Raw genomic sequence first — 24652 nt, 5'->3', positions numbered from 1 at the left:
GGGAACAGCTAATATTATAGAATGCATCTTCACCAATCCACACAGATATTACTTGGGACATAAACAATAGAGTAAATTCACACAAATATTTTTTGGGAAATACAAGATGTAGATAGTAAATCTACACAAATATTTCTTGGGACTTACAAGATGTAGATAGTAACTTTATTTTTCCAGTTCACCTCTTGATAATTATTTTTTTCCATCTAAAGAAATGGGAAAAGAAGGTCCAAGAAACTTTGGTGACTTTCTTAAATTAGTTTTCAAATCAGGCAAGCAATATTGATGCATTCCGACAATTATATTTTGAAAAACATATTACAGTATATAAAGTAAAAGTTAAAGTATCCCATCACTACTCCCAACCAACGTTGTGCCACAATCTTCTTGTTAATGGTTGGTCTTACAGTTTCAAAACTTTGTCAATTCATTTACATGAATATATATATACATATACAAATATATATATTTTCAAGATAGCAATAGAATTTAAATACACTGTAGAACTACATTGGAACTTTTAAATTGAGATATGAACATATTTATCTGCCTCATTCTTTTTAGGTATAATATATTTGTATTCCATGGAGTGGTAGTTCCTTAATTTCTTGTACTTCTAAGAAACACACAGTAGTTTTAATTTGCAGTGCCCTTGAGGTTAGGTATTTCCCTGTGAATGATATCTGAATGGGAGAGACATGTTATCACTTTTAAGTGGAAGCTTTAAGAGCTGTCTGCAAGGCACCACACCCTCTCTTCTGCTAGGAATACAGTATAAAACTCCAGATTGGTGGTGGCACTGTCTGCCTGGCCCCTGGATGAGAACACAAGGCAGAGCCCCAGCTGACCTGAGAGGACCCTGTGTGAACAAGACATCACCTTTTGTTTTAAGCCACTGAGATTTTGGAGTTGTCTACTACTGCAACATACTCAAATACTTCTCAACTCATACCCAGTACTGATATACAATCGGTATTGTGGGCTAGTTTAATCATTTTCATAATAGAATTATTGCTTCCAATTGTTCACGAATACAAAATAATGGCAATACACCCATTTATATTTACATTGTACAATTTTATACGCACAGGCAGATTTTTGTGTAGGCAATTTTGACAAATACTGCCAAACTGTCCTCTAAAAAGGTTGTAGTGGCCGCATGTGGTTGTTCACACTTGCAATCCCAGCACTTTGGGAGGCTGAGGCCAGGGGATCACTTGAGGTCAGGAGTTGGAGATCAGCCTGGCCAACATGGTGAAATCCCATCTCTACTAAAAATACAAAAATCAGCCAGGCATTGTGGCGGGTGCCTGTAATCCCAGCTACTCAGAAGGCTGAGACAGGAGAATCGAATCACTTGAATCCGGGAGGTAGAGGTTGCCGTGAGCTGAGATCGTGCCACTGCACTCCAGCCTAGGCAACAGAATGAGACTTCATCTTAAAAAATATGTAAAAATAAGAATTAAAAAAAAAGGTTGTAGCAATTTATTCTATTAGGAATGGTCCACGCATGGGCAATATAGAGAGACCCAATCTCTACCAAATATTTAAAGCAAAAAATTTAGTCAGGTATAGTGGCACACACCTGTGGTCCCAACTACTTGAGAGGCTGAGATGGGAGGATCGTTTGAACCCAAGAGGCTGAGGCTGCAGTGAGCCATGATCATGTCACTGCACTCCAGCCTAGGTCACAGAGTGACACCCTGTCTCTAAAAAACAAAAAAAAAGAGAAAGAAATGGTCATGAGAATACGCATTAACTCATAGTGTAGCCAATATTAGATATGACCTATCAATCATGGTAATTTGTGCAGGATCTGATAATCTAGAAATATCTACCAGTGTTGTTTAGCTTGCATTTTCTGATTATTGATTTGACTATATTTTGTGTATTAGCTATTCGGGTCTACTCTGAATTGCATGTTTCTATTATTTTGCTTTTTCACATGGATATTTAGGGGCTCTTATGTGTTACACATTTTTACTTTGGGTATGTTGTAAATTTTGCAATTTTTTTTCTGGACTAACTTTTGCCTTTTCATTTGATTTGTGTGTATTTCATTGCACATAGTTTTTACTTTCATAGAGTAAATTTATCAGTTTCTTGATAGATATGGAATCTGAAATTTGTTACATGTAAGAGCTCTTTCCCCACTCAGCAAAGCATTATAAAATGTATTACATTCTATTATGACTTAAATTATTTATAAAATGCCATTATAGTTTTGAGGGGTATTTTATCTTTATTTCTCAATGTAACTGGAATTTATTTTAATAAAGTAGAGACCAAAATGAATTTTTTGTTTGAATGAATAAGCAACTATTCCCACTATTTGTCGAATAATCTTTTTTCCCTGCTGACTTGACATGCCACATGCATTCTATGTTTATTCTATATATATATATATATGCACACACATACACACATATAAATATAATATACTTTGCTCTCTCTGACCTCTATTCTGTTATTTTTACCTCCCCTACTCTATTTTTTTGTGTCAATATGACACAATTTTAATTATTGGACTTTCATAGAGTATTTTAAAACCTATCAGGCCAATTTCTCCCCATTTGTTCATTTTCAATTTTCTATTGCCTATTCTCACACATTTTTAAATCTAGATGAATGTTAGAGTCAACTCATCAAGTTTGATACAGAATCTTGTTGGATGTTGAAATTTTAGATTAATGTGTGTGGTGGAGTCAAGGTTGTGCCACTCAGGTCCCCTTCAAGAAGACTGCAGCCCAGCTACAGAGAGTGAGGGAAGCTGTTGGCTCCAGCTATCCACTCCTCAGGGCTGTTTCTACAGCTATATCTGGAGCTGAGAAGTGTAAAAAACAGACCATTTGGACCCAATATAGGATCTTTCAGAGCTCCAGACCTCCCTTCAGGGCCTCTTGAAAGGTTGGCCAAGATTTTGTGGGGCCTCTATCACTGTTCAGCTTCATCCTTGGCCGAATGCTCTTCTTCACCTTTCCCTTCACATTTGCTGATCGCAGACAAAGACCTTGCATCCCAAATTCTGTCTCAGTGTCTGCTTCTGGAGGTCCGAATCTGTGGAAATTTGGAAAGCACTGATGTATTTACATTATTGGCACTCAATGGCTAATGTGTGGATATTGTTCCTGAGAATAGTTCATCCTTAATCCTCATAAAACCAAGTCCCATGAAGCGAGTCTGTAATCACTGTTTATTAATTCCCAAAATGCACACCACCATGAGGGAAAACTAGCACAGTACCAGAAACAGAGTTCAAACAGATGTCAGGCTGGTAATATCACAGAATGAAGTGGGGCTTAGGAAGACAGTAGGAACGGGGAGAGAGTAGAGCAAATGGGAGAGGATCTGCTTTGGGTACAGATGGGATACTCAGCTTCAGCCTTTCCCTGCCATGTGGACACTTGGGCCCAGGGAGGTTCCTCCCCCAGTTTTATTTTTTCTGAGGGAATACTATATATCAATGCATTACGTACTATTTCTGACTGCCTGATCTAGAATACGCACAATCATGTTTCCCACCTTTTTTTTCCTAGAAGGAATAAGGTTTCTGAAACAGAGAAAAAAAATTGCTCTATTGAATATGCATTAAACCTTAATTTACCTATAACAATTTGCCTGTTTTCAAAGTCATGAACTATGAGATGACAATATATTACCAAGGCCAAATGTCTGCTGTGAGGTTCACCAACTTTGTTTTATTTTTTTTAATTTTATTATTATTATACTTTAAGTTTTAGGGTACATGTGCACAATGTGCAGGTTTGTTACATATGTATACATGTGCCATGTTGGTGTGCTGCACCCATTAACTAGTCATTTAGCATTAGGTATATCTCCTAATGCTATCCCTCCCCCCTCCCCCCACCCCACAACAATCCCTGGAGTGTGATGTTCCTCTTCCTGTGTCCATGTGTTCTCATTGTTCAGTTCCCACCTATGAGTGAGAACATGCAGTGTTTGGTTTTTTGTCCTTGTGATAGTTTGCTGAGAATGATGGTTTCCAGTTTCTTCCATGTCCCCACAAAGGAAAGGAACTCATCATTTTTTATGGCTGCATAGTATTCCATGGCATATATGTGCCACATTTTCTTAATCCAGTCTATCGTTGTTGGACATTTGCCATTTGCATTGGTTCCAAGTCTTTGCTATTGTGAATATGCTACAATAAACATACATGTGCATGTGTCTTTATAGCAGCATGATTCATCATCCTTTGGGTATATACCCAGTAATGGGATGGCTGGGTCAAATGGTATTTCTAGTTCTAGATCCCTGAGGAATCGCCACACTGACTTCCACAATGGTTGAACTAGTTTCCACTCCCACCAACAGTGTAAAAGTGTTTCTATTTCTCCACGTCCTCTCCAGCACCTGTTGTTTCCTGACTTTTTAATGATTGCCATTCTAACTGGTGTGAGATGGTATCTCATTGTGGTTTTGATTTGCATTTCTCTGATGACCAGTGATGATGAGCATTTTTTCATGTGTCTTTTGGCTGCATAAATGTCTTCTTTTGAGAAGTGTCTGTTCATATCCTTTGCCCACTTTTTGGTGGGGTTGTTTGTTTTTTTCTTGTAAATTTGTTGGAGTTCATTGTAGATTCTGGATATTAGCCTTTTGTCAGATGAGTAGGTTGCGAAAATTTTCTCCCATTGTGTAGGTTGCCTGTTCACTGTGGTGGTAGTTTCTTTTGCTGTGCAGAAGCTCTTTAGTTTAATTAGATCCCATTTGTCAATTTTGGCTTTTGTTGCCATTACTTTTGGTGTTTTCGACATGAAGTCCTTGCCCATGCCTATGTCCTGAATGGTAATGCCTAGGTTTTCTTCTAGGGTTTTTATGGTTTTAGGTCTAACATTTAAGTCTTTAATCCATCTTGAATTAATTTTTGTATAAGGTGTAAGGAAGGGATCCAGTTTCAGCTTTCTACATATGGCTAGCCAGTTTTCCCAGCACCATTTATTAAATAGGGAATCCTTTCCCCATTTCTTGTTTTTGTCAGGTTTGTCAAAGATCAGATGGTTGTAGATATGTGGCATTATTTCTGAGAGCTCTGTTCTGTTCCATTGATCTACATCTCTGTTTTGGTACCAGTGCCATGCTGTTTTGGTTACTGTAGCCTTGTAGTATGGCTTGAAGTCAGGTAGCGTGATACCTCCAGCTTTGTTCTTTTGGCTTAGGATTGACTTGGCGATGCAGGCTCTTTTTTGGTTCCATATGAACTTTAAAGTAGTTTTTTCCAATTCTGTGAAGAAAGTCATTGGTAGCTTGATGGGGATGGCATTGAATCTATAAATTGTCTTGGGCAGTATGGCCATTTTCATGATATTGATTTTTCCTACCCATGAGCACGGAATGTTCTTCCATTTGTTTGTATCCTCTTTTATTTCATTGAGCAGTGGTTTGTAGTTCTCCTTGAAGAGGTCCTTCACATCCCTTGTAAGTTGGATTCCTAGGTATTTTATTCTCTTTGAAGCAATTGTGAATGGGAGTTCACTCATGATTTGGCTCTCTGTTTGTCTGTTATTGATGTATAAGAATGCTTGTGATTTTTGTACATTGATTTTGTATCCTGAGACTTTGCTGAAGTTGCTTATCAGCTTAAGATTTTGGGCTGAGACAATGGAGTTTTCTAGATATACAATCGTGTCATCTGCAAACAGGGACAATTTGACTTCCTGTTTTCCTAATTGAATACCCTTTATTTCCTTCTCCTGCCTAATTGCCCTGGCCAGAACTTCCAACACTATGTTGAATAGGAGTGGTGAGAGAGGGCATCCCTGTCTTGTGCCCGTTTTCAAGGGGAATGCTTCCAGTTTTTGCCCATTCAGTATGATATTGGCTGTGGGTTTGTCATAAATAGCTCTTATTATTTTGAGATACATCCCATCAATACCTAATTTATTGAGAGTTTTTAGCATGAAGGGTTGTTGAATTTTGTCAAAGGCCTTTTCTGCATCTATTGAGGTAATCATGTGGTTTTTGTCTTTGGTTCTGTTTATATGCTGGATTACATTTATTGATCTGCATATGTTGAACCAGCCTTGCATCCCAGGGATGAAGCCCACTTGATCATGGTAGATAAGCTTTTTGATGTGCTGCTGGATTCGGTTTGCCAGTATTTTATTGAGGATTTTTGCATCAATGTTCATCAAGGATATCGGTCTCAAATTCTCTTTTTTGGTTGTGTCTCTGCCAGGCTTTGGTATCAGGATGATGCTGGCCTCATAAAATGAGTTAGGGAGGATTCCCTCTTTTTCTATTGATTGGAATAGTTTCAGAAGGAATGGTACCAGTTCCTCCTTGTACATCTGGTAGAATTCGGCTGTGAATCCATCTGGTCCTGGACTTTTTTTGGGTGGTAAGCTATTGATTATTGCCACAATTTCAGAGCCGTTATTGGTCTATTGAGAGATTCAACTTCTTCCTGGTTTAGTCTTGGGAGGGTGTATGTGTCGAGGAATTTATCCATTTCTTCTAGATTTTCTAGTTTATTTGCATAGAGGTGTTTGTAGTATTCTCTGATGGTAGTTTGTATTTCCATGGGATCGCTGGTGATATCCCCTTTATCATTTTTTATTGCATCTATTTTATTCTTCTCCCTTTTCTTCTTTATTAGTTTTGCTAGCGGTCTATCAATTTTGTTGATCTTTTCAAAAAACCAGCTCCTGGATTCATTAATTTTTTGAAGGGTTTTTTGTGTCTCTATTTCCTTCAGTTCTGCTCTGATTTGAGTTACTTCTTGCCTTCTGCTAGCTTTTGAATGTGTTTGCTCTTGCTTTTCTAGTTCTTTTAATTGTGATGTTAGGGTGTCAATTTTGGATCTTTCCTGCTTCCTCTTGTGGGCATTTAGTGCTATAAATTTCCCTCTACACACTGCTTTGAATGCATCCCAGAGATTCTGGTATGTTGTGTCTTTGTTCTCGTTGGTTTCAAAGAACATCTTTATTTCTGCCTTCATTTCGTTATGTACCCAGTAGTCATTCAGGAGCAGGTTGTTCAGTTTCCATGTAGTTGAGCGGATTTGAGTGAATTTCTTAATCCTGAGTTCTAGTTTGATTGCACTATGGTCTGAGAGACAGTTTGTTATAATTTCTGTTGTTTTACATTTGCTGAGGAGTGCTTTACTTCCAAGTATGTGGTCAATTTTGGAATAGGTGTGGTGTGGTGCTGAAAAAAATATATGTTCTGGGATAGAAGCAGATCAAAATGCATGCCCTCTGTGAGACACAGAACACATTTGAGCCAGTTTTTTGTCCGAAACCAAAAATGATGTGATTCCTCCTTCCCTGGAGAAAGATAGAGAAGGCAAGTGAGAGAGGCCAAAAAGTTATTGGATGCCCCTTGCACAGAGAGAAACATTATACTGGAAAATAAGTTTTATGCATTGTATTAATGTAATTATACTATTTGATATTTTAGAAAATAATGATATGCTTAAACCCAGATGGTATCAGAACAGCTAACTTTCACATTCTGTATTTATGCATTATAAGTAGTAAAATATTTACATTATTTTATTTTATAAGAAAGGACAAAAATTGTATAGTTCTTGGTATCATCATGGAGCCTTTTCTCCAGAAGAATACAAACTCTACTATAATTTATTACTTATTCATTCGTACATTTTTATCTGCTATAACCGTTTATAGTATAAAATGACAGAAAACAATGTTTTTTCTTATAGAAAAATGGAAACAATACATGTTTAGCTCTTTTACCATATTACTGCCTCCTATGGACCAAGCCAGTTATATTTGTTAGGGTGGGGGTTGAACGGTAGCTATGAACTGAATATTTGTGTCCCTCTAAAATGTATGTGCTGAGACCCTAGTTCCCAATGCAACGGAATTTGGTGATTGGGCTTTTGGGAGAAAACTAGATCATGAGGGTGGGGCCTTCATAATAGGACCAGTGCCCTTATTAGAAGAAACACTAGAGAGCTGGCTTCCTGTCCCTTCCTCTCCACCTTCTGAGGGTATAACCAGAAAGAGGATCCTCACCAGGAGCTGAATCAGCAGGCAGCTTTGATCTTGGACTTCCCAGCCTCTAGAATGGTGAGGAATAGATTTCTGTTATTTAAGCCACCCAGTCTATGTTATCTTGTAGCAGCCTGGGCTGACAATGGTACAACAAATAGATTCACACATGTAACAAGTCAATATAATAGATTATTTTCCCTTTCTGTAGAAGTCCAGGGTAGCTCCAAGTGAAATAAATGTGCACAGATGGGGAAGAGGTAACTCAGTTTTATATACTGATGGAGAAACTAGTGGAAGGACACTATGCCATCTTCAGCATGTGGCTGCCTAAGTTGCCTAGTGTGGGAGTTGAGGGAGCCCACCCTAGTCAGCTTGGAGAGGTCAAAGTCACCACAGAGCACATCTAAGTGGCTTCCATAGACGGGGCTGGCATGGATGCTCATCTTCTCTATTCACATTTTAAATTCAGTCAAGGGCCACATCCAAGTATGATTCTGGAAATGCAATTCAGTGATATACACAGAGAGAAGAGAAAAAATGAATTTTAAAAAAGGATTAGTCTCTGATCTCTTTCAGGTCAAAACTACTGCTACTCAGCCATTGTAATAACCATCTAGCAGATCAGTCCTGCAGTCTGCTCTCCCTAACCAGCCCCACCCTGAGGGCTGAGGGACACTATAGAACAGCATCTTGGTACAAACAGCATTCTTAGGAAGACTGGAAAATATTTTATTTAACCATAGCCATCTCCCTCTTTGTTGTGCTTATTCTCATCAAGTCTTCTACCATTTCTGGATAGCAGATGACCTTGTATCTTTCTGTTTGGGGAAAATTAAGAACATAGGACAGAAATTCACCTAATATTCTGCCTCATTCTCAACAAAATTCTTCATATCTTTACCCTTTGCTCTTTCTTTCCAACTTCAGATGATATAAGGCCATTCTTCCACCTCAAGACCAACTCTCTTACCTGTGTTCAGTTTTATAAAGTATCAAATGCATTAAATTTAATTTTATTTAATATTAACAAAAATCTTGAAAGTGAGGGGAATAAAATTGGAGAACTTGCTGAATTTCAAATGTCTTTTATTTAAAAGCAAAAGATTAAGAATACCCCAATAAAATATATACAGGATGTATTAAGACATCTAACAAGTAAGTAGGACCAAAATCAACCAACATTTATTTTGGCTCAAAAAATTTATCACAAGTTGCAATGCTTTGCTGTCATCAATAGTAAATTGACTATAAGATTTATAAAATGCAAATTTTTATTATGGGGATACTAGAAATAGTTTATAAAACTGTTTACAAAAATGAAAAACACAATGATAATAGTAAAGAAAATAAAAAGTGTATCGGTCAGACTTCAACTAGGAGGCAAAAACTACACAGTAATTTGAATGGGAAAAATTTGAAGTAAAGAACTATTAACTCTAATAGAGAAAATCTAAAAAGCAGTAAAGAGAATCCTAAACATTTACCTAGGCTTGGGGGAGATTGCTCAAAAGAGAAATACATATATGGAAGGTGAGAGTCCCTTCCTCAAGGCAGGGATCCAACCTCAGGAGACAAATGTGGTTGTGACCCACTGGATGGCAGAGATGTTTTCTAGGTTCCCTGGGACACACCTGGTTCATAGTCCCTAAAAAAGCAAAAAATATCTCTTTGGGGTTCCACTGAAATAAGATGGAGGTGCACACTACAAATGATTCACAAATGTCCTGCTGGCAGCTGCACAATAAGAGTAAGAAGTAGGTGATTAAAAGAACCAGGAAGAAAGGACCTTCTTCCTGCAGTGTCTCTCCATCACCCTCTGCTTACAAAGCTTAACATCATACCAGCTATATAGAAAAACTAATGTAAAGGGCCCAGCTAGATTTTCATACAGCAGGCAACGAAGGGCAACTTTTGGAGCTGAGGAGGTGTACATTGATCATTTTAAGTTATATTTAACTCTCTTTCATACCTAGTCATTTCTATGTGAACATATGTGCTTAACTTTCCAAGTAGATTAATTTCATCAATTCTCATAAATATTGCAGCAATCATATGGTAAAGGAAATGAGCATATTCAGGAAATGAGACTATTTTGGTGATGTATATAAGATGCTTAACATAGCCTTTGGACCTAAGGATTTCCTAGATATCCAAATCATATTTCCCTGAAATGGTTGGTAAAATGGCTCTACTCTTTTAACTATACATATTCTCTTGTTTGTTTTCTTTTGTTTGAAGGGATGAGGGAATGGCAAGCAGCTGAAGTAGTCCATATTTTTGAGTTTTATTTTTTCTGATTTATTTTTCCCTTTGCAGTTTGTTTTAGTTTATGGAAATTATATCCCTTTGGATATCTATGAATATCTATGAGAATGAGAGGCAACTCCAAATTTTATGAGGACTGAAGCTTATATAGATGGAAGAGGGATTTTTTAACCAAAAAATAAAATATGAAATTATGAATTATGTGAGCCACATGAAAATACCCTGCTAAAGTAAATGTATATCCAATCCAAGTTCTTCTTAGCCAAATCCCCAAAATTCCCATAGCCATTCCAGAGCCCCCAAAGCAAGGAGAAGTAGGATGGAAAGTAATTTAGAGTAGAAAAAGGTATCACTCTCAACTGACCATAGTCAAAATAGCCCTACTTTTACAAATTTTACCAAATCATATGACCACACGTGAACACATTAGTAGGGTCTCTCCCCTCATCTTAGAGTAGTTTTAACATGTGTGTGACCATTAAATTTAAGCTTTATTAGTTTCACATTCAGCCCACTTCTGGCAATCAATCTAACTGTAATTTATTAAACATCTTTTCCTTTACTTACCTATTTTATTTAATTTCCTTTTATTCATACTGTTAGTTTTCATCAAATGTTTGGTGATTCTTGGTCTTCTTCCCACACTTATTAATAAATGTGTTGATCAGTTAAGGGAGGGGTAATGAATATCCTCTTTAGTAGATCCATAAACTCTTAAACTTCACCTATGGCTTTGGTTTTTATAGATAAGTAAAATGTTTTCCACAGTGTCTGTATATAAACTCCACAGTGCCTACATAATCTGGCCCCTGCCTCTCTCCCTGACCTCATCTTTGTGATGACCTGTATGGTTCCCCAACACATCAAGTGTACTTTATCTCAGAAACTTTACAATTCCCCAGATATCTAAAATATTCCCTCAAGCATTTGCATAGTTGACTATTCATTGTTTATATCCCATCTCACCTTCTTAGATCTAGTGAATGATGCATTGATAAAGCAGAAAGAAAAAACTATGAGAAGTCATCAGAAAATAAGGTGGCCAATCAATTTTTGGCCTTACTATTTCCTTGTACTAATTTTCCTTTATTTTTATGTCTTGACTTGTCTTACTTTCCTTTCCAAATGACTCTGATGAAGTTCTTCAGTGGTGTATTTTACAAAATCCATATATTTATTTGAAAAGAGTCTACACATTCAAATAAAAATGATGTAAACTTCTTTCAAAGATTCCACCCAACAACATTTGGGATGAATTACGTTTTCCAGAACTAGATAGTCTTAATCTTATTTTTTAGCTTCTTAACATCCCTACCCTTGTGTCTTTCCCCGGAAAACTTCATACCCTCATGCTGAAGTTTGTATTGCAGGCTACCCTCTCCTCATCTTCCAGTTTTTCAATCTCTACCTTGCTTATTGCCTGTTGCAGTATTTGATGACAGAAACTTGCCTCTCTTGCATACGATCATTTGAATTTGAAACCTTTGAAGCATGATCCTGGAGTCTGGGAGGAGGCGGGGTTTCTAGGGACTTATATGTAAGATACTGGGTTGATAGGTTTCAGTAAACAACTGCGGGATGGTTTGGAACTTGGACAATGTAATTGGCGTTTGAAAGCTATGAGAAGTCAAGAAAATTTTAGAGTAGAACAAACATGTGAATTCTAGTCTCAGAAAAAGTCTAGAGGATCCTCAGGCAAGCAGACCATTTTGAGAGAATTATATTCATGGCTATCTACTGATCTCTAAAGTGGTTTCAGTCCTCTGTATCATTTTCTTCATAGTCTTCCTATTGTAAAGGAAAAGCATATGTTTACCAAGGAAGCAGTAAGTCTATATGTGTAACCTCTGACAAACAGGTGTCAAACTCCAAGGGAATGAGGAGAATGGGCAAAATAATGCCTCTACTAGCAGTGTATAATCTTCTAGTCTCAGAGCAGGCTCCTTGCAGCCGTTTGAATACTTATGAGTTTTGCCACATCTGAGTAGCACTTGAACATCATACCTTATAGTCCTAAAGGTGAAGGTTGGGTTAAGTTGATGCTACCAACTTCAACATTGATATAAATAATTATGTCCATTATATAAGCTCAAAGATAAGTGAGGTTGCCGTCTTTTATTAATGACCATAGCCTGATCACTGATCACCATGGCTGGTATTACAACAAGTATTCAAGAAATATTTATTCAGTGAATGAAATAAAGTAGTTTAATATGTTAGCTTTATATTTATGTAAAAAATTCTTAACTATTAAAATAAAAAAGTGTGGATTTTTTTTATATTGAAGTGTTATGAGTAACACCTTTCAAGGACCCGTGTGAGAAAATATTGCTAGAGCATTGAGGCACAAGTGCCCAGTGGGATGGGACATTTTAACTTACTACCAAGTCTCTCTTTTTTCCCTTTCCTTAATAAATGTGATATCATATGGTATATTCACAAAGAAAGACAAAAAAATTTAGATTAATGCATTCTTTAAAACAAAATACCTCCAGAAGGCAGCAATAGTTACTGCCTTCTTGAGTAACTAAGGAAAATCAACAAGCAGAATCAATTTAAAAGCCAACTTACTATTTTGCCCTAGCAAACTGATTTGTTCTTCATTGAAACCAGCTAGAAGATTGATAAGAAATTATTAAGGACTAAGATTTTAGCAAGCATAAAGTCCCCTACACTGATCTGTAGTACCTATGAAGTTCATTGTATTGTAGAGAAAAATATTGCTTTTTTAGTGACGAGTATATATACCTAAGTTAGATGGGTCACTTCCATTCAGGCTACATGGAACTGCATAGTGATTAAAATGTCTTTGAGTATCTGTATATGATGAATAGCAAACTAATAAAAATTAATTTAAATGAGAGTCTATGTTGCATTGGTTTGGTTTTTGATTCAGATAAGCCTGGTTTGAATTTCCACAATCAATTACTATTGTGTATTAGTTTGGGAAAGTTTTCTAAACCTCAGCATCTTTACCCAGAAAATGAACATATTCATAGGGTTGAGGTGAGAATTTGAAAAGATGTCTTGAAAACTTAGTTCAGTGTTTTGCATAAAGTAAGAAATAAATTGTAGTGGTCTTACTATTGTTATTATTAGTCTTACTATTATAATGAATTATAAACCCATAAGTAGTGACACTTAGGGTATCATTGTATGCATTTTGTGAACTAAAATTATTCCTGATTGGTTTCATCTCATGCTGTAACTTGTGTTTCATTCTTGTTAAAATTCTCACACATTTCTAATGTATGTCACCTTGCTATATTTGTACATTAATTACAATTGCTTTATTTGGATAAAAAGCGGGGTTTAAATAAATATATAGATATAAAACTTCCTAAATAATACTCACATGTATATATAACAATTCTGGTGTATAAAGTATCGCAGGATCTCACCCAATATTTGTTTCATATAATGAGAGAGAAGAGCAGAAAATATAACCTCAAAAGAATATATAAATCAACTAGAATCAAAGCTTTACTAGTATACTGAGTTTGACCTTTTATGCCCAGAACAGTGCTTGGTACACAGGTGGACTTCAGTTACTATTTGTTGAATAAATACATAAATTAAATGAACATTTTCTAATAGTTTTAAGTGCAGAGCAATTGGCCAGGCACTTTGTAGAATACAAGATTTATAGCAAATAAATGTAGCTTCTCTTTCTGGAACTCACCATGTAAGTAGAGAAGACAAATTCCCAAAGAAATAACTATTATAAGACAGATGGCATTGTAATGAAAACCCGAGCACAATACTGTGTATCAAGGTAGTGGGGGAGGGTGTTTGAGGGGTGTACATTAATTCCAACTGGGGAGAAACATGACACAATCCTAATACTATTATCAACAATTCAGAGCCCTTGACACTAATTTCTAAGCAATATGTAGAATAATTTTAATATAAGCCTTATCTCATGAAAAATATTGGCCTCCTAAAATGGGAGATTGGTACCAATCACAAGGAGTTGATTTAACCAAAAGCTGGGACTTTTTTTTCACACCACTCTTTACCCTGAAGTACCTGAAAGTCATTTTGATGAGGAGGGTTATGAAGTGGTGCATTCTTGTGTTTGGCTCTGTGGATGAAATGTTATTTCTGGGGGAAATAATGCAATTTCCAATGTATGGGACAGAGCTGATTCTCTAATATAGCTTTCTCAGTACCAACTTCATATTCTAATCCCCTAGGGGGTTCTGAGAAAGAAAGAAGAAAAGAGAAAAATGTGGAGGAGAAAAAGAAGAAAAAGTTGTCTAGCCCTAACCCCAGACTAATAAAATCATAATCTCTGAGAGAGGGGCCCAGATATTGGCATTAAATAAAAATCTCCCAAGAATGTAATGTGCTGCCATGATTGAAAGCCACATTGTTCTAAGACAATGCATCTCAAACTCTGCTGGGCATAAGAATCCCCTGTGTGGCTTGCTGAAACAGGATCCATGAGCCTCAGCCCTAAAGATCTATCTGGGACAAAGGTCAAGGTTTTTCATTCAACAAGTCCCAAGATAATGCTGTGCTGTTGATCTCTGAAGTAGGCTTTGAGTGGCAGTGCTCTAGGCAATGGCTACCAAAGGCTCCCTAAGTATAGGCAGAGAAGCAAGTTGCCAAGGAGTTGCTACTCAAAGGGTGATCTATGGACAGGCAGCATCAGCATCTCCTGAGATCTTGCTTCAGATTCCAACTCTCAAACTCTTCTAAATCAGAATCTGTATGCCAACAAGATCCTCAGTGGTAAGCATGTACATTCAAGTTTGAGAAGTTTGCTTTAATACTCAAATTTGATTCCATATTGGACGCATCTAGATTTTTTTAAAACTACCAGCACCTGTGTACTGCTCTAGGCAGCCTTCTGGACATTGGGAGTTTTTAAGAACTGACTAAGTGACTTTTTTTTTTTTTTTTGCACAGCAAGGTTTGAGAGAACCACTGCTCTACAAGACATGAGGTGAGGTGATATTATGCAAAATTTTCTCTAAAGTTATTTTCTTCCGATCTCCTGGTTTGTCACATTGCCTGACATTCTAATATTCACTCATGCATGTTAATAAGAATCTTCTCAAATACAAATCACTATAGGATGAACATTGTTTTATCAGTCATTCACATTATTGTGTCAACATAATTTAATTAGAATCTGAGATCACAGAGATGGAAAAAATGAGTTGTAATGGGGGTTGGGAGAATGGAAGAAACCAATAATTTCAAATATTGGGGAGCTTTTTCTCATGGGCTGAGATGGATGAAAGGTTGGACTGTTGATGGTGGTGGGGTGGTGATAAGTTAGTTCTTGCTCAAACAAAAGGTAGAGTAGCACACTGAGCATTTGAGTAGCTGGAAGAGTGGGACCAAACAGTGATAATAAATTTCTTTCTTTTTATGAAATGAACGTGGAAATAATTGGCGAGAAATTATGACATTATAATTAATTATGTTGAGATTGGATATAAAAGAGAGTATGTAAGCGGTTGATGAAGTAGCCATTAGAAACTATTAGAAGTCTCTGCATTATTTTACAGGCATTTTTTGTAAACTGACTGAGCTCCAGAATCTTATCATATATTTACCATGCTCAATGACATTTTAGATATTGATATCCTAGCAACACTGTACATACTGACTTGCTCCTTATTTAAGCCAGGTTAACTCTAAAAGTATGACTGAATAAATGAATGTGCTAAGTAGTACCCCTCCAATAAATACCTTGCCTACATACACAGGTCTAGGATTGCCAGAATTTTCTCTTTCATGCCACCAGCACACCTTAGATACACTCTGAGTCATTTAACTGGAATTAGGTACATATGGAAGAAAGAGAAGTGTCAATGTTCCTGTTACTTAATGGATCACCTTGAGTGAGAAGCCAAGCAGTGATTAAGGGCAACCGGGAGTCACATAACAGATTAGAAAGTCTAGACCCTCAATACTCACCGGCATCAGTCTTCTATAGTACATGCAACCTCATGGTCATCTGCAGAAATTGAAAAATGTTGTATTTTTCTTTGAAAAAGTTCTTATTTTGTTTCTTGATAAATAAATACCAGTAATGACAAAGTCAACTAATTTAAACTATTGCTTTTATTATAATTACACGGGAGCACAAATAAATAATCACAAAAAGTATTGTAAAATATTGTCAATGCACTAAAGAAAACAATTTATTTTCAAACAACATCTGGTTACTTCAGTGGTATCAAAGTACATTTATAATTACATGTTACCTAAAAAAATCAAGTACAAAAATTAAGAGACGTTAAAACATCAGTGTGTATATTATTATGTATATAGAAATGGCTAATAACACATGAGTAGAGAAATCTGTTATCTAATGCTTATTTGCACAAATTTTCAGGCACATACCTGACATTTCTAATGAATTATGAAAAATGCAATATGACATTCAAATTTTTAGATATAGTAAACATGTTATATTGGAATGGATGTTAAATGGTTTTCTTTAAAAACCCTGTCTTTTAAAAATGTAGTGCCATTATCCACTAAAAAACATATTATTTTTATATCATCTTCTCATAGCTATTTGTTTCAATTGTCTGAAAGAGCAAGAAAGTAAACATACAACTGCTAAATACGTAAACACATTTTTAGTGCAAGATAACAAGACCTGTGACTTTACTGTGCTTTGTTTTTTATAATCACAGTGCACTTTACACAAGTTGCTACACTATAAATGTTAACTTAAGGAGTTCCAATCAAAAGAAGTGCATACTAAACATTTTCATATATATTATATACAGTATGTATACTGTACGTGGGTGTATACATGTGTAAATGTAGATGCTTTTAGGGTGGGCAAACCCAGTTATATTTGGGAACAATTGAACACTTCAAAAGAATTTTCACATGTTTGGTTGAGATAAATCCAACAGCATTTCTTTAAAAAAATTCCCCTTAAATTTGAAACTTCATAATATTTAAAGGGAAATATAATCAGACATTTTTTTCCATATTACACACATTTTGCTGCAATGTAATTGACCCAAATATCAAAGAGTTTTAAATCATCCAAACCCCAAGTCATAATGTTCAAGTCCAACATGGCAAAATGTGTTACCCTTTTAATGATTTACATAGACAGCAGTACATATTATATATGCACACATCGAGGCTTACACATAAACATATTCTATACTTAGACATTAAGTTTAGTATGTTTAGAATTTTACCTTGACTATACACTTGATCTGAAAAAAAAAGAGAATGCCATATGTAAACACAATTGTATATCTTCTTCAAAACAATTGGCTTTATTTTGAAAATATTGATGATTGCATAATTAAGCTCCTTGAAGGGTGGGACGACATCTTTTTCAATGTTTAACACCAAGTGCTTTAGAATTTTTAAATGCCTGATACATAAGTTGCCCAATAATCAACTGCTAAATAACGGATTAGTAACAAATGGTCCACATTCTACAATTAGCTGTCTATTTTGTATACATGGAAGATGTAGTGACATAATGTTAAATGCTATAGTACAATTTTTCTTTTATTTCCACTTAAGTTTGGGACATAATGAATTGTGAATTGCTATCTATTCTACTTCTATTTCTTTGCAAGTGTGAATTCCCTCTCATCTCAGATAACTTACTGTTTAAATCGTAGGAATTGTTTCTTAATTTCACATGTGAGTGTAGTTATTTTACAAGCTTTTTTCTACTTTAGGAAGCTGGCTTGTCTTAACATGGAAGTGATATTAAAATTGCATTTGTACGTGCATTGTGTTGATGTCTTATTTAATTAGTTAAAATAATAACCCAATAGCTTTATTTAGTTGTATTGACGTAGTCACTAGATTTGCTCAAAAGAATCAAACTAAATTCCATGTACAGGCAAGACCTACCAACAAAATGTAGTAATAAAAACATTCTTTTATTCTCTAGAAGCATTCAAAGACAATTTTGTCACTGCTTTGGAAAGTAAAGTTGTATCTAGTTGTCTCCAGGCAATTGGCATGTATTTGAATATATAATACTTTAAAACTACAAATTTTAATCTCCAGACGTTTTGTTTTACTTTTCTAATTATTTTACATGGGTGAGTATTAACCTTCATTTACACAAATCCATCACATTTGGCGCCAAGCTTGCTTCAGTAGCATAAACATGGGAGATATGTGGGTGGTGTTTATGTAATAGACTACTCTTATACCTCAGAGGATGCTGGCTTCTGCGATTGAAATAAATGCAGATTTTTATATTTTCCTTTCATCAGTTCTAAAGAAATTTATATCTTCTCTGCTAAGGAGTGTTTCACATATAAAAGCATCTTCTGATATCCAATAAAATTCTGTTTCTATGAAATTTGCTGTGAAAGGACCATTTTTCATAAGTATGAGCTCTTTCAACCTGATAACCATGCCATGATATGATTTGTTCTTTGGCACTGCTAGAAATATGAGCTTTATCATGGCATAGTGTTCTGGCTATCTGTAGGCTATATTCTGACCAAATTAATATATTGAAGTATCCCAGTTGATTACTGCCAGAGAGTCAGCTTATTTTTCTCTACATACTGATGATCTCCTTTTCTCCATTTAGAGAAACACTACACAAAAAGGAAATTGATCATGGAATGATTATTGCCACAATGGACAATCGTATAGGCACAGAATAACAGTTCTTGAGTCAAATCTCAGTGAAGCCACTTTTCCAGATCTTTCAGTCACTTTCCACTTAAGTAGAGACTTGCGGAAATAAATGAAAATGGTTGCCTAAGGTCAAATTTTCAAACAAGTTACCGCCTCAGAAAATAATGCATTTGAAAAAGGAGTGCATGAAACCTGGCCCTAGCATGAGTTTGATAGAAGAAATGGGAATGGTTTAAGCCAACACAGATCATTTTAGTACTTTTGTTTCCTTCTTGACAAATGGCCAACATTAAATAAACTTTCTGCCTAAATCAGAGTGATATGGGAAAGATACGCATCTGAAAAACACACTTGCATCTCCCCACAGAAAGATGTTCCCTAAATATAAATTTTAAGGGAGAGTTAATCATCACCATACTGAGCCTGAATATATACATATCACAGACATGCTGAGAATTAGTATCTTGTGAGTATATGTGGTCATAATAACTTAAATCAGGATAATAACTTGGGTCATAAACACATTTTATTTCCATTCTGATTTTATCTAAACAAATTTTCATCACCCTTAGATTTGTGCTTCATAGATTGTTGGGTTTGAAACGTAATCTATAGCTGGTGAAACAGACTGGCAGGTTTTATTTAAGCTACTTAAGATCCCTTCATAATTTCCTGCATTTGTGATCCCGGTTTTCTACCACCTCAAGCAGAACCTGCAACTTCAGTAAGCATTTTATGTATACAGTTCTCCCACTGAGTATTCGTTCATGTACACACACACTCACACACATACACACGCACGCACGCTCACAGACACACCAACCATACACTGCTCCCACTTACCTTTTTCCTTATTCTTTCAGAATTCGAATTGGACATCAAAATACACATTAATTATAAAACATTAGAAAATCATGTTATAACATTGAAAAGGCTTTTGAAAGAAACTATTACTGATAAAGCATTACTAGGTTTGTAGCAATATAGATTACAAAAATTCTCTAACTCCTGTTATATTTGGTTTTATTGAGCAGCACTGAACTATTGCTGTCAATACCCTTACAAGAAAAACTGCTATAACAATAACTTCAAAAACACTTTTCTCTCAGAAATATAATACTAAATTGATTGTTAACAAAGAACCACATACTATCAATTTTAGGAGGCATAAATAGTAATTTAAATATACAAAATATATGCGATAGTTTCTTTTTTATTCATTCGTGGCAATATTTATATTCAACTAACAAGTTCTTCTTAAAAGATATATATGATTTTTTTAACTTAAATTTCACCACCACATAAAATTGAATCCACCCCATCCCTCATCCCCTGCATTTCCTGTCTCTTTCTTGAAACAAAATAAAATGAAAAATGATCATAATTCTTTGGTCATGGTGTCATAATCAGTAAGAATGGGTGTGATGATCACATACAGAAGATTATGACCCAGAAATGTGGTGATAACCAGTTTGAAAAAATAATTAACAAGAAATACATGTTTTATTAATGGATCTAAACTTTTAGAAAGATTGGCATTTAGTGTATTAAAATATGTAAACTGGTCTAGTTGAATGTTTATTTCTCATTTTCTTGGGGAAACAAGCATACACATGAAAAGTTACTTAAATATAGTGATTATGGTGGCTACAATGCCACTGGTCCCACTTTCTTGAAAGCAGTCATGCTCTTGAGCTATTAATTCCTTGTTCCTTCCATTGTCACAGTGAACCCTGGTCTCCTCCAATCAGATCAACGATGCAAGGACACATGTCCCTAAAGTCATTTCTGAAGGAAATGTTTTCTGCTGGGATGTCCAATATATCCTAGTAACTTTCTCTGGAGTCTGACTAACCATTGCTTAGTTATTACTAAGTCAGACTAATGGTTAGTCTAACCATTGCCGGAGGATACTAAAGAGAAATTCTTATAAAGCCAATGTAGCAAAAATATTGTTGTCAATGTAACTTGGACGTCCAAATTAAGCATCATGTTTGCATTGATTTCCTGTCAAACCGTTGAAACTTAAAAAGCACAGATGCTCTTAACAAATATGATATTCAACTTCTACGTTACTAGCACCAGATCATATATTATGTGATTGAACATGATTTATAGTTGTGAGCTCTTGTACAGAAACCAAATGTGGGCAAGGGAAAAAAAACATTTTAAATGCAAAAATTAATAATAAAAGGCATCAAGGGATTACATATAAAAGAGATAACAAACCAGTTAATACCGAAATTATATCATATCGTAAACTCTTGATATTTCTGTAATTTATATACGTATAATGTGTATTATTTCAGATGTCACCCATAAACTAGTAAAATATTTACATTTTAATATCTTCTGGATTCAAAATAATCCGGGATAAATAAGTGTGCCTTCATTGCAAGGACATATGCATTTTATCTTGAACTTGCCACGAATAGGCACAGCTTCCCGTGGCATTCCACTCCCACAGAAAAGATATGTAACAGTTCATTATCATATGACCGAGTCGACCTCCCTCTTCATATTAAGAAATGTGGAGCTCACACCATCCTGCACACACTCATATGGCAGTATCCCAGAATACCGTTTGCTGTTTAGAATAGGGCGGAGGGCTGTACTTCTTGGCACCTGCATTCTTCTTCCAGCTGGGCAAGATAGGCATGCTATCCTGTTTGCAAAGGCCCTTTTCCGTTTTCTGTCTAGCCTTTATTTCCTTGCACAAGCAACGCTTTTTCTCAATCATCTCAAGCATTGTATGGTCTCCATGAAACCACTGCATGCATGCCACCTAGCAAAAAAGAAAGAGTGAATACAGAAGAAAAAGATGGAATGAAAGCATATTTCTTTTGCACTGTGCTAGTAGTTTCTTAGAACAATGTCAGCTGTTTCTATATCTCTTCTAAAATTCTTTTTTGTTTTGTCTTGTTTTAGACAAGGTCTCACCCTTACCCAGGCTAGAATACGATGATGCAATCACAGCTCACAGCAGCCTCAACCTCCTGATCTCAAGTGATCCTCCCACCTCAGACTCCCCAGTAGTTGGGATTACAGGCATATACCACCATGCCCAGCTAATTAAAAAAAAAAAAAATTTGGTAGAGATGAGGTCTCTCTATATTGCCCAGTGTGGTCTCAAACTCATGGGCTCAAGCAATCCTCCCGCCTCAGCCTCCCAAAGTGCTGGGATTACAGATGTGAGCTACTATGCCCAGTCCAAAAACTCTTAAGATAAATTAAGAAATAATTCTTACAAAACAAAAATAAAAGAATGGAAACTATAAACAAACTTCGTACTTAAATTCGTGAACATCGTGATATTTAACAACAATTTGGGCATGAATATTTTTCAATATGTTCTAAAAGTTCATGATACGAAAATTAAATCTTTACACTTTTAAGCAATTTTCCAAATATTTACCTGTAACTTTACGTTGGCTCCATTGTCTTATTTGTGCCCATATTTTTAAATTCAATTATTGGAATTACTTTTCAGTGAGGTCTAATATGAATGTGATATGTTTTAAAGATTTTAATGAACGTTTTTTATTCTTGAAATAATTTTTAAACATGGGTTTATTTATAAAGAGAATGTAGTAGAATATTTTTAATAATTCATCTCATCAAAATGATTTTAAGTGCACACCATATGCTTAGAATATAAATGCTTAAATATTTCTTCTGCTAAGAAGTTTTTGCTATAGTTTTTGATGCTTCAGCAAATGTCTACATTAGACTCATTGAGCCCTGTAGTCACACTGACAAGGATTCTAATCAACTTCAAAAACTTAGAAAAATAGATTCATGAGGTCAATTTGGTTACCAGGAGAAAGTTCGGTGTAGACTATATATTGATACATACATACACATATGTACATATTACTGGACAAGTAACCACTGCTTCCAGGTATATGTGGCACCATGTCTACCAGTAACTGTTCTTTGGAACAGAGCTAGCATGTTGCGTCTGTCACACAAGGGCGGCAATAAAATTGGGCCCATGAGCTCAGCTAGGTTGTGGAAGCTTCCACATAATTGTTTAAACAAATCTACTGTATGACTTGAAGCATTAAAATAGTGCACTTGAAGTCATTGAACTTGCTGTTACAATTTTAGGGTGATAATTAGAGCAAATACTTACATAATGCTTACTCTATACCAGATTTCATTCTAAGTACTTTGCATAGTTTAATTCATTTATTCCTCATCAAAATGCCTTGAAGTTGTACTATTTATTAACCCATAGTGATGAATAAAATGAGAGTTAAAGTGATTTGGTAACTCTCCCAAAGTTACAGAGCAAACAAATGGCAGAGTCAAGATTTGAACCCAAGAGTTTATACCCAACACCCATGCTTTTAACAACGACACTATGCTGCCTCTCAATGTATGTATACACAGAACTAGACAGAACTGTGAGCATGGATTACTACAACACCCTACGCATAGATGAAGAAGTTATATATCTAGTCCAAAACCAGGCAGGTAGGTTTTGGTGTGAACAAAGCTAAATCAAATTCTCACGATTCCTAATCATTTAGGGAAAGGACAGGTCCTAGACCTAGAAAACATGGATTTAAATCCTGATGTGTCAAATTTCCTTTGGTCACTGGGCTTCCTGGTTTCTTTATCTGAATGAGTGAATTGATAAATTTGTGTGAGGTTTAAATAGGATAATGAAGGTCAATTCATTTTAAAAACAGTAAAGCATTGCCCAAGTCTTATTATTCTAACACTGATGAATACCTAGTACTTTTCCATGCCTACACTCTGCCAGGCGTGTGCAAAGAGCTCTATTTTGTATTAAATCCTCCCAGCCACACTGAAAGAATTTATCCACGTGATACAATTACAAAACTAAGTCTCAGAAAGGTTAAGAAACTAGGTCATGTTCACATCTCATAAGTGATACAGACCTATATCAAACTCAGGTCTGTCTGACTCCAAAGTTGATATTCTTTCTATTATCTTATGCTCCATTACGTGAATTTTACTTATAAATTATAATAATAGTTATTGTTGTATGTATTACTGTTTCCAGATGCTACTCAAAAATAGAACTATATTTGTGGCTTTATGAGTGAATAAAAACTGCTTATTAAATAATTAAATCAAAGTTACTAGCTTGGACTTGGAGCCCAGAAGATATTCTCAGATAAATATCTTGCTTGTGCCTAATTTGATAGAAAGTTCCTTGAAAAGATGGGCTGTATTTTATGCCTTTTGGTGTCCTCTAGTTCCTAGCTCAGGACTGTAGACAGGAGCATTCACTTTTTAAATAAAATGTTAGGTGTTTGTTGAGTTAATCTAATGAATAAGTTTGTGTTCCAACAGGAGACTGTCAAAGTGGCTCAGAAATTTTTAAAAAGACTTACAATATTTCATAACATGATAATCTGTGCAATAAAAATGCAGTAACTCTATTTTGGTGAAAATGCAAGAAAAATTTATTGAGTAACTACAAACTGTCATAATGAAATTTATAACACAGAATTCCCAGAGGACAGGCTTCAAATCTCACTCATCTTGGTGGTCCCAACAAGTAGAACAGAGTCCTAGGCTTTCAATAAAAGTTTTATGAGTTAAATAGAAGTCACCATCATAGAACAGTTTTTGTTGTCTCTCAAAAAAATAAAATAAAATCCAGATAATCTTAGTAAAATACTCTGGGTTCTACACGTTTCAACATCATTGCAGAACCTCCAAACTTCTTTAAGTCCCAATATTTCTTACAGCATCACTTGTATATTTTTATTTTATTTACTTGTCTACACAAACATTAAGTCATGTGTTACTTAATT

At 35.5% G+C, this 24652-nt stretch overlaps 1 protein-coding gene across 3 annotated transcripts in view; it reads right to left on the bottom strand.

Annotated features, from left to right (window-relative positions):
* Positions 1–24652, bottom strand: part of NYAP2 (neuronal tyrosine-phosphorylated phosphoinositide-3-kinase adaptor 2) — a 329537-nt gene that overhangs the window by 9335 nt on the left and 295550 nt on the right. Inside the window, exon 7 of one of the 3 annotated variants that reach the window (XM_054478860.2) lies at positions 16311–21642. The exons of 1 other annotated variant lie outside the window; for it this stretch is intronic. In XM_054478860.2, the coding sequence (XP_054334835.1) occupies positions 21415–21642 (228 nt within the window). In that variant the 3' untranslated portion in view covers positions 16311–21414. Of the gene's footprint in view, positions 1–16310; positions 21643–24652 lie in introns of those variants that run through there. One more of the 3 variants, XM_063648003.1, reaches the window with a different exon arrangement.

Source organism: Pongo pygmaeus, chromosome 11, assembly GCF_028885625.2.
Source record: "Pongo pygmaeus isolate AG05252 chromosome 11, NHGRI_mPonPyg2-v2.0_pri, whole genome shotgun sequence".
Lineage (NCBI taxonomy): Eukaryota > Metazoa > Chordata > Mammalia > Primates > Hominidae > Pongo > Pongo pygmaeus.
The sequence above is the reverse complement of the archived record's forward strand: the minus strand, read 5'-3'. Positions and strand labels throughout refer to the sequence as shown.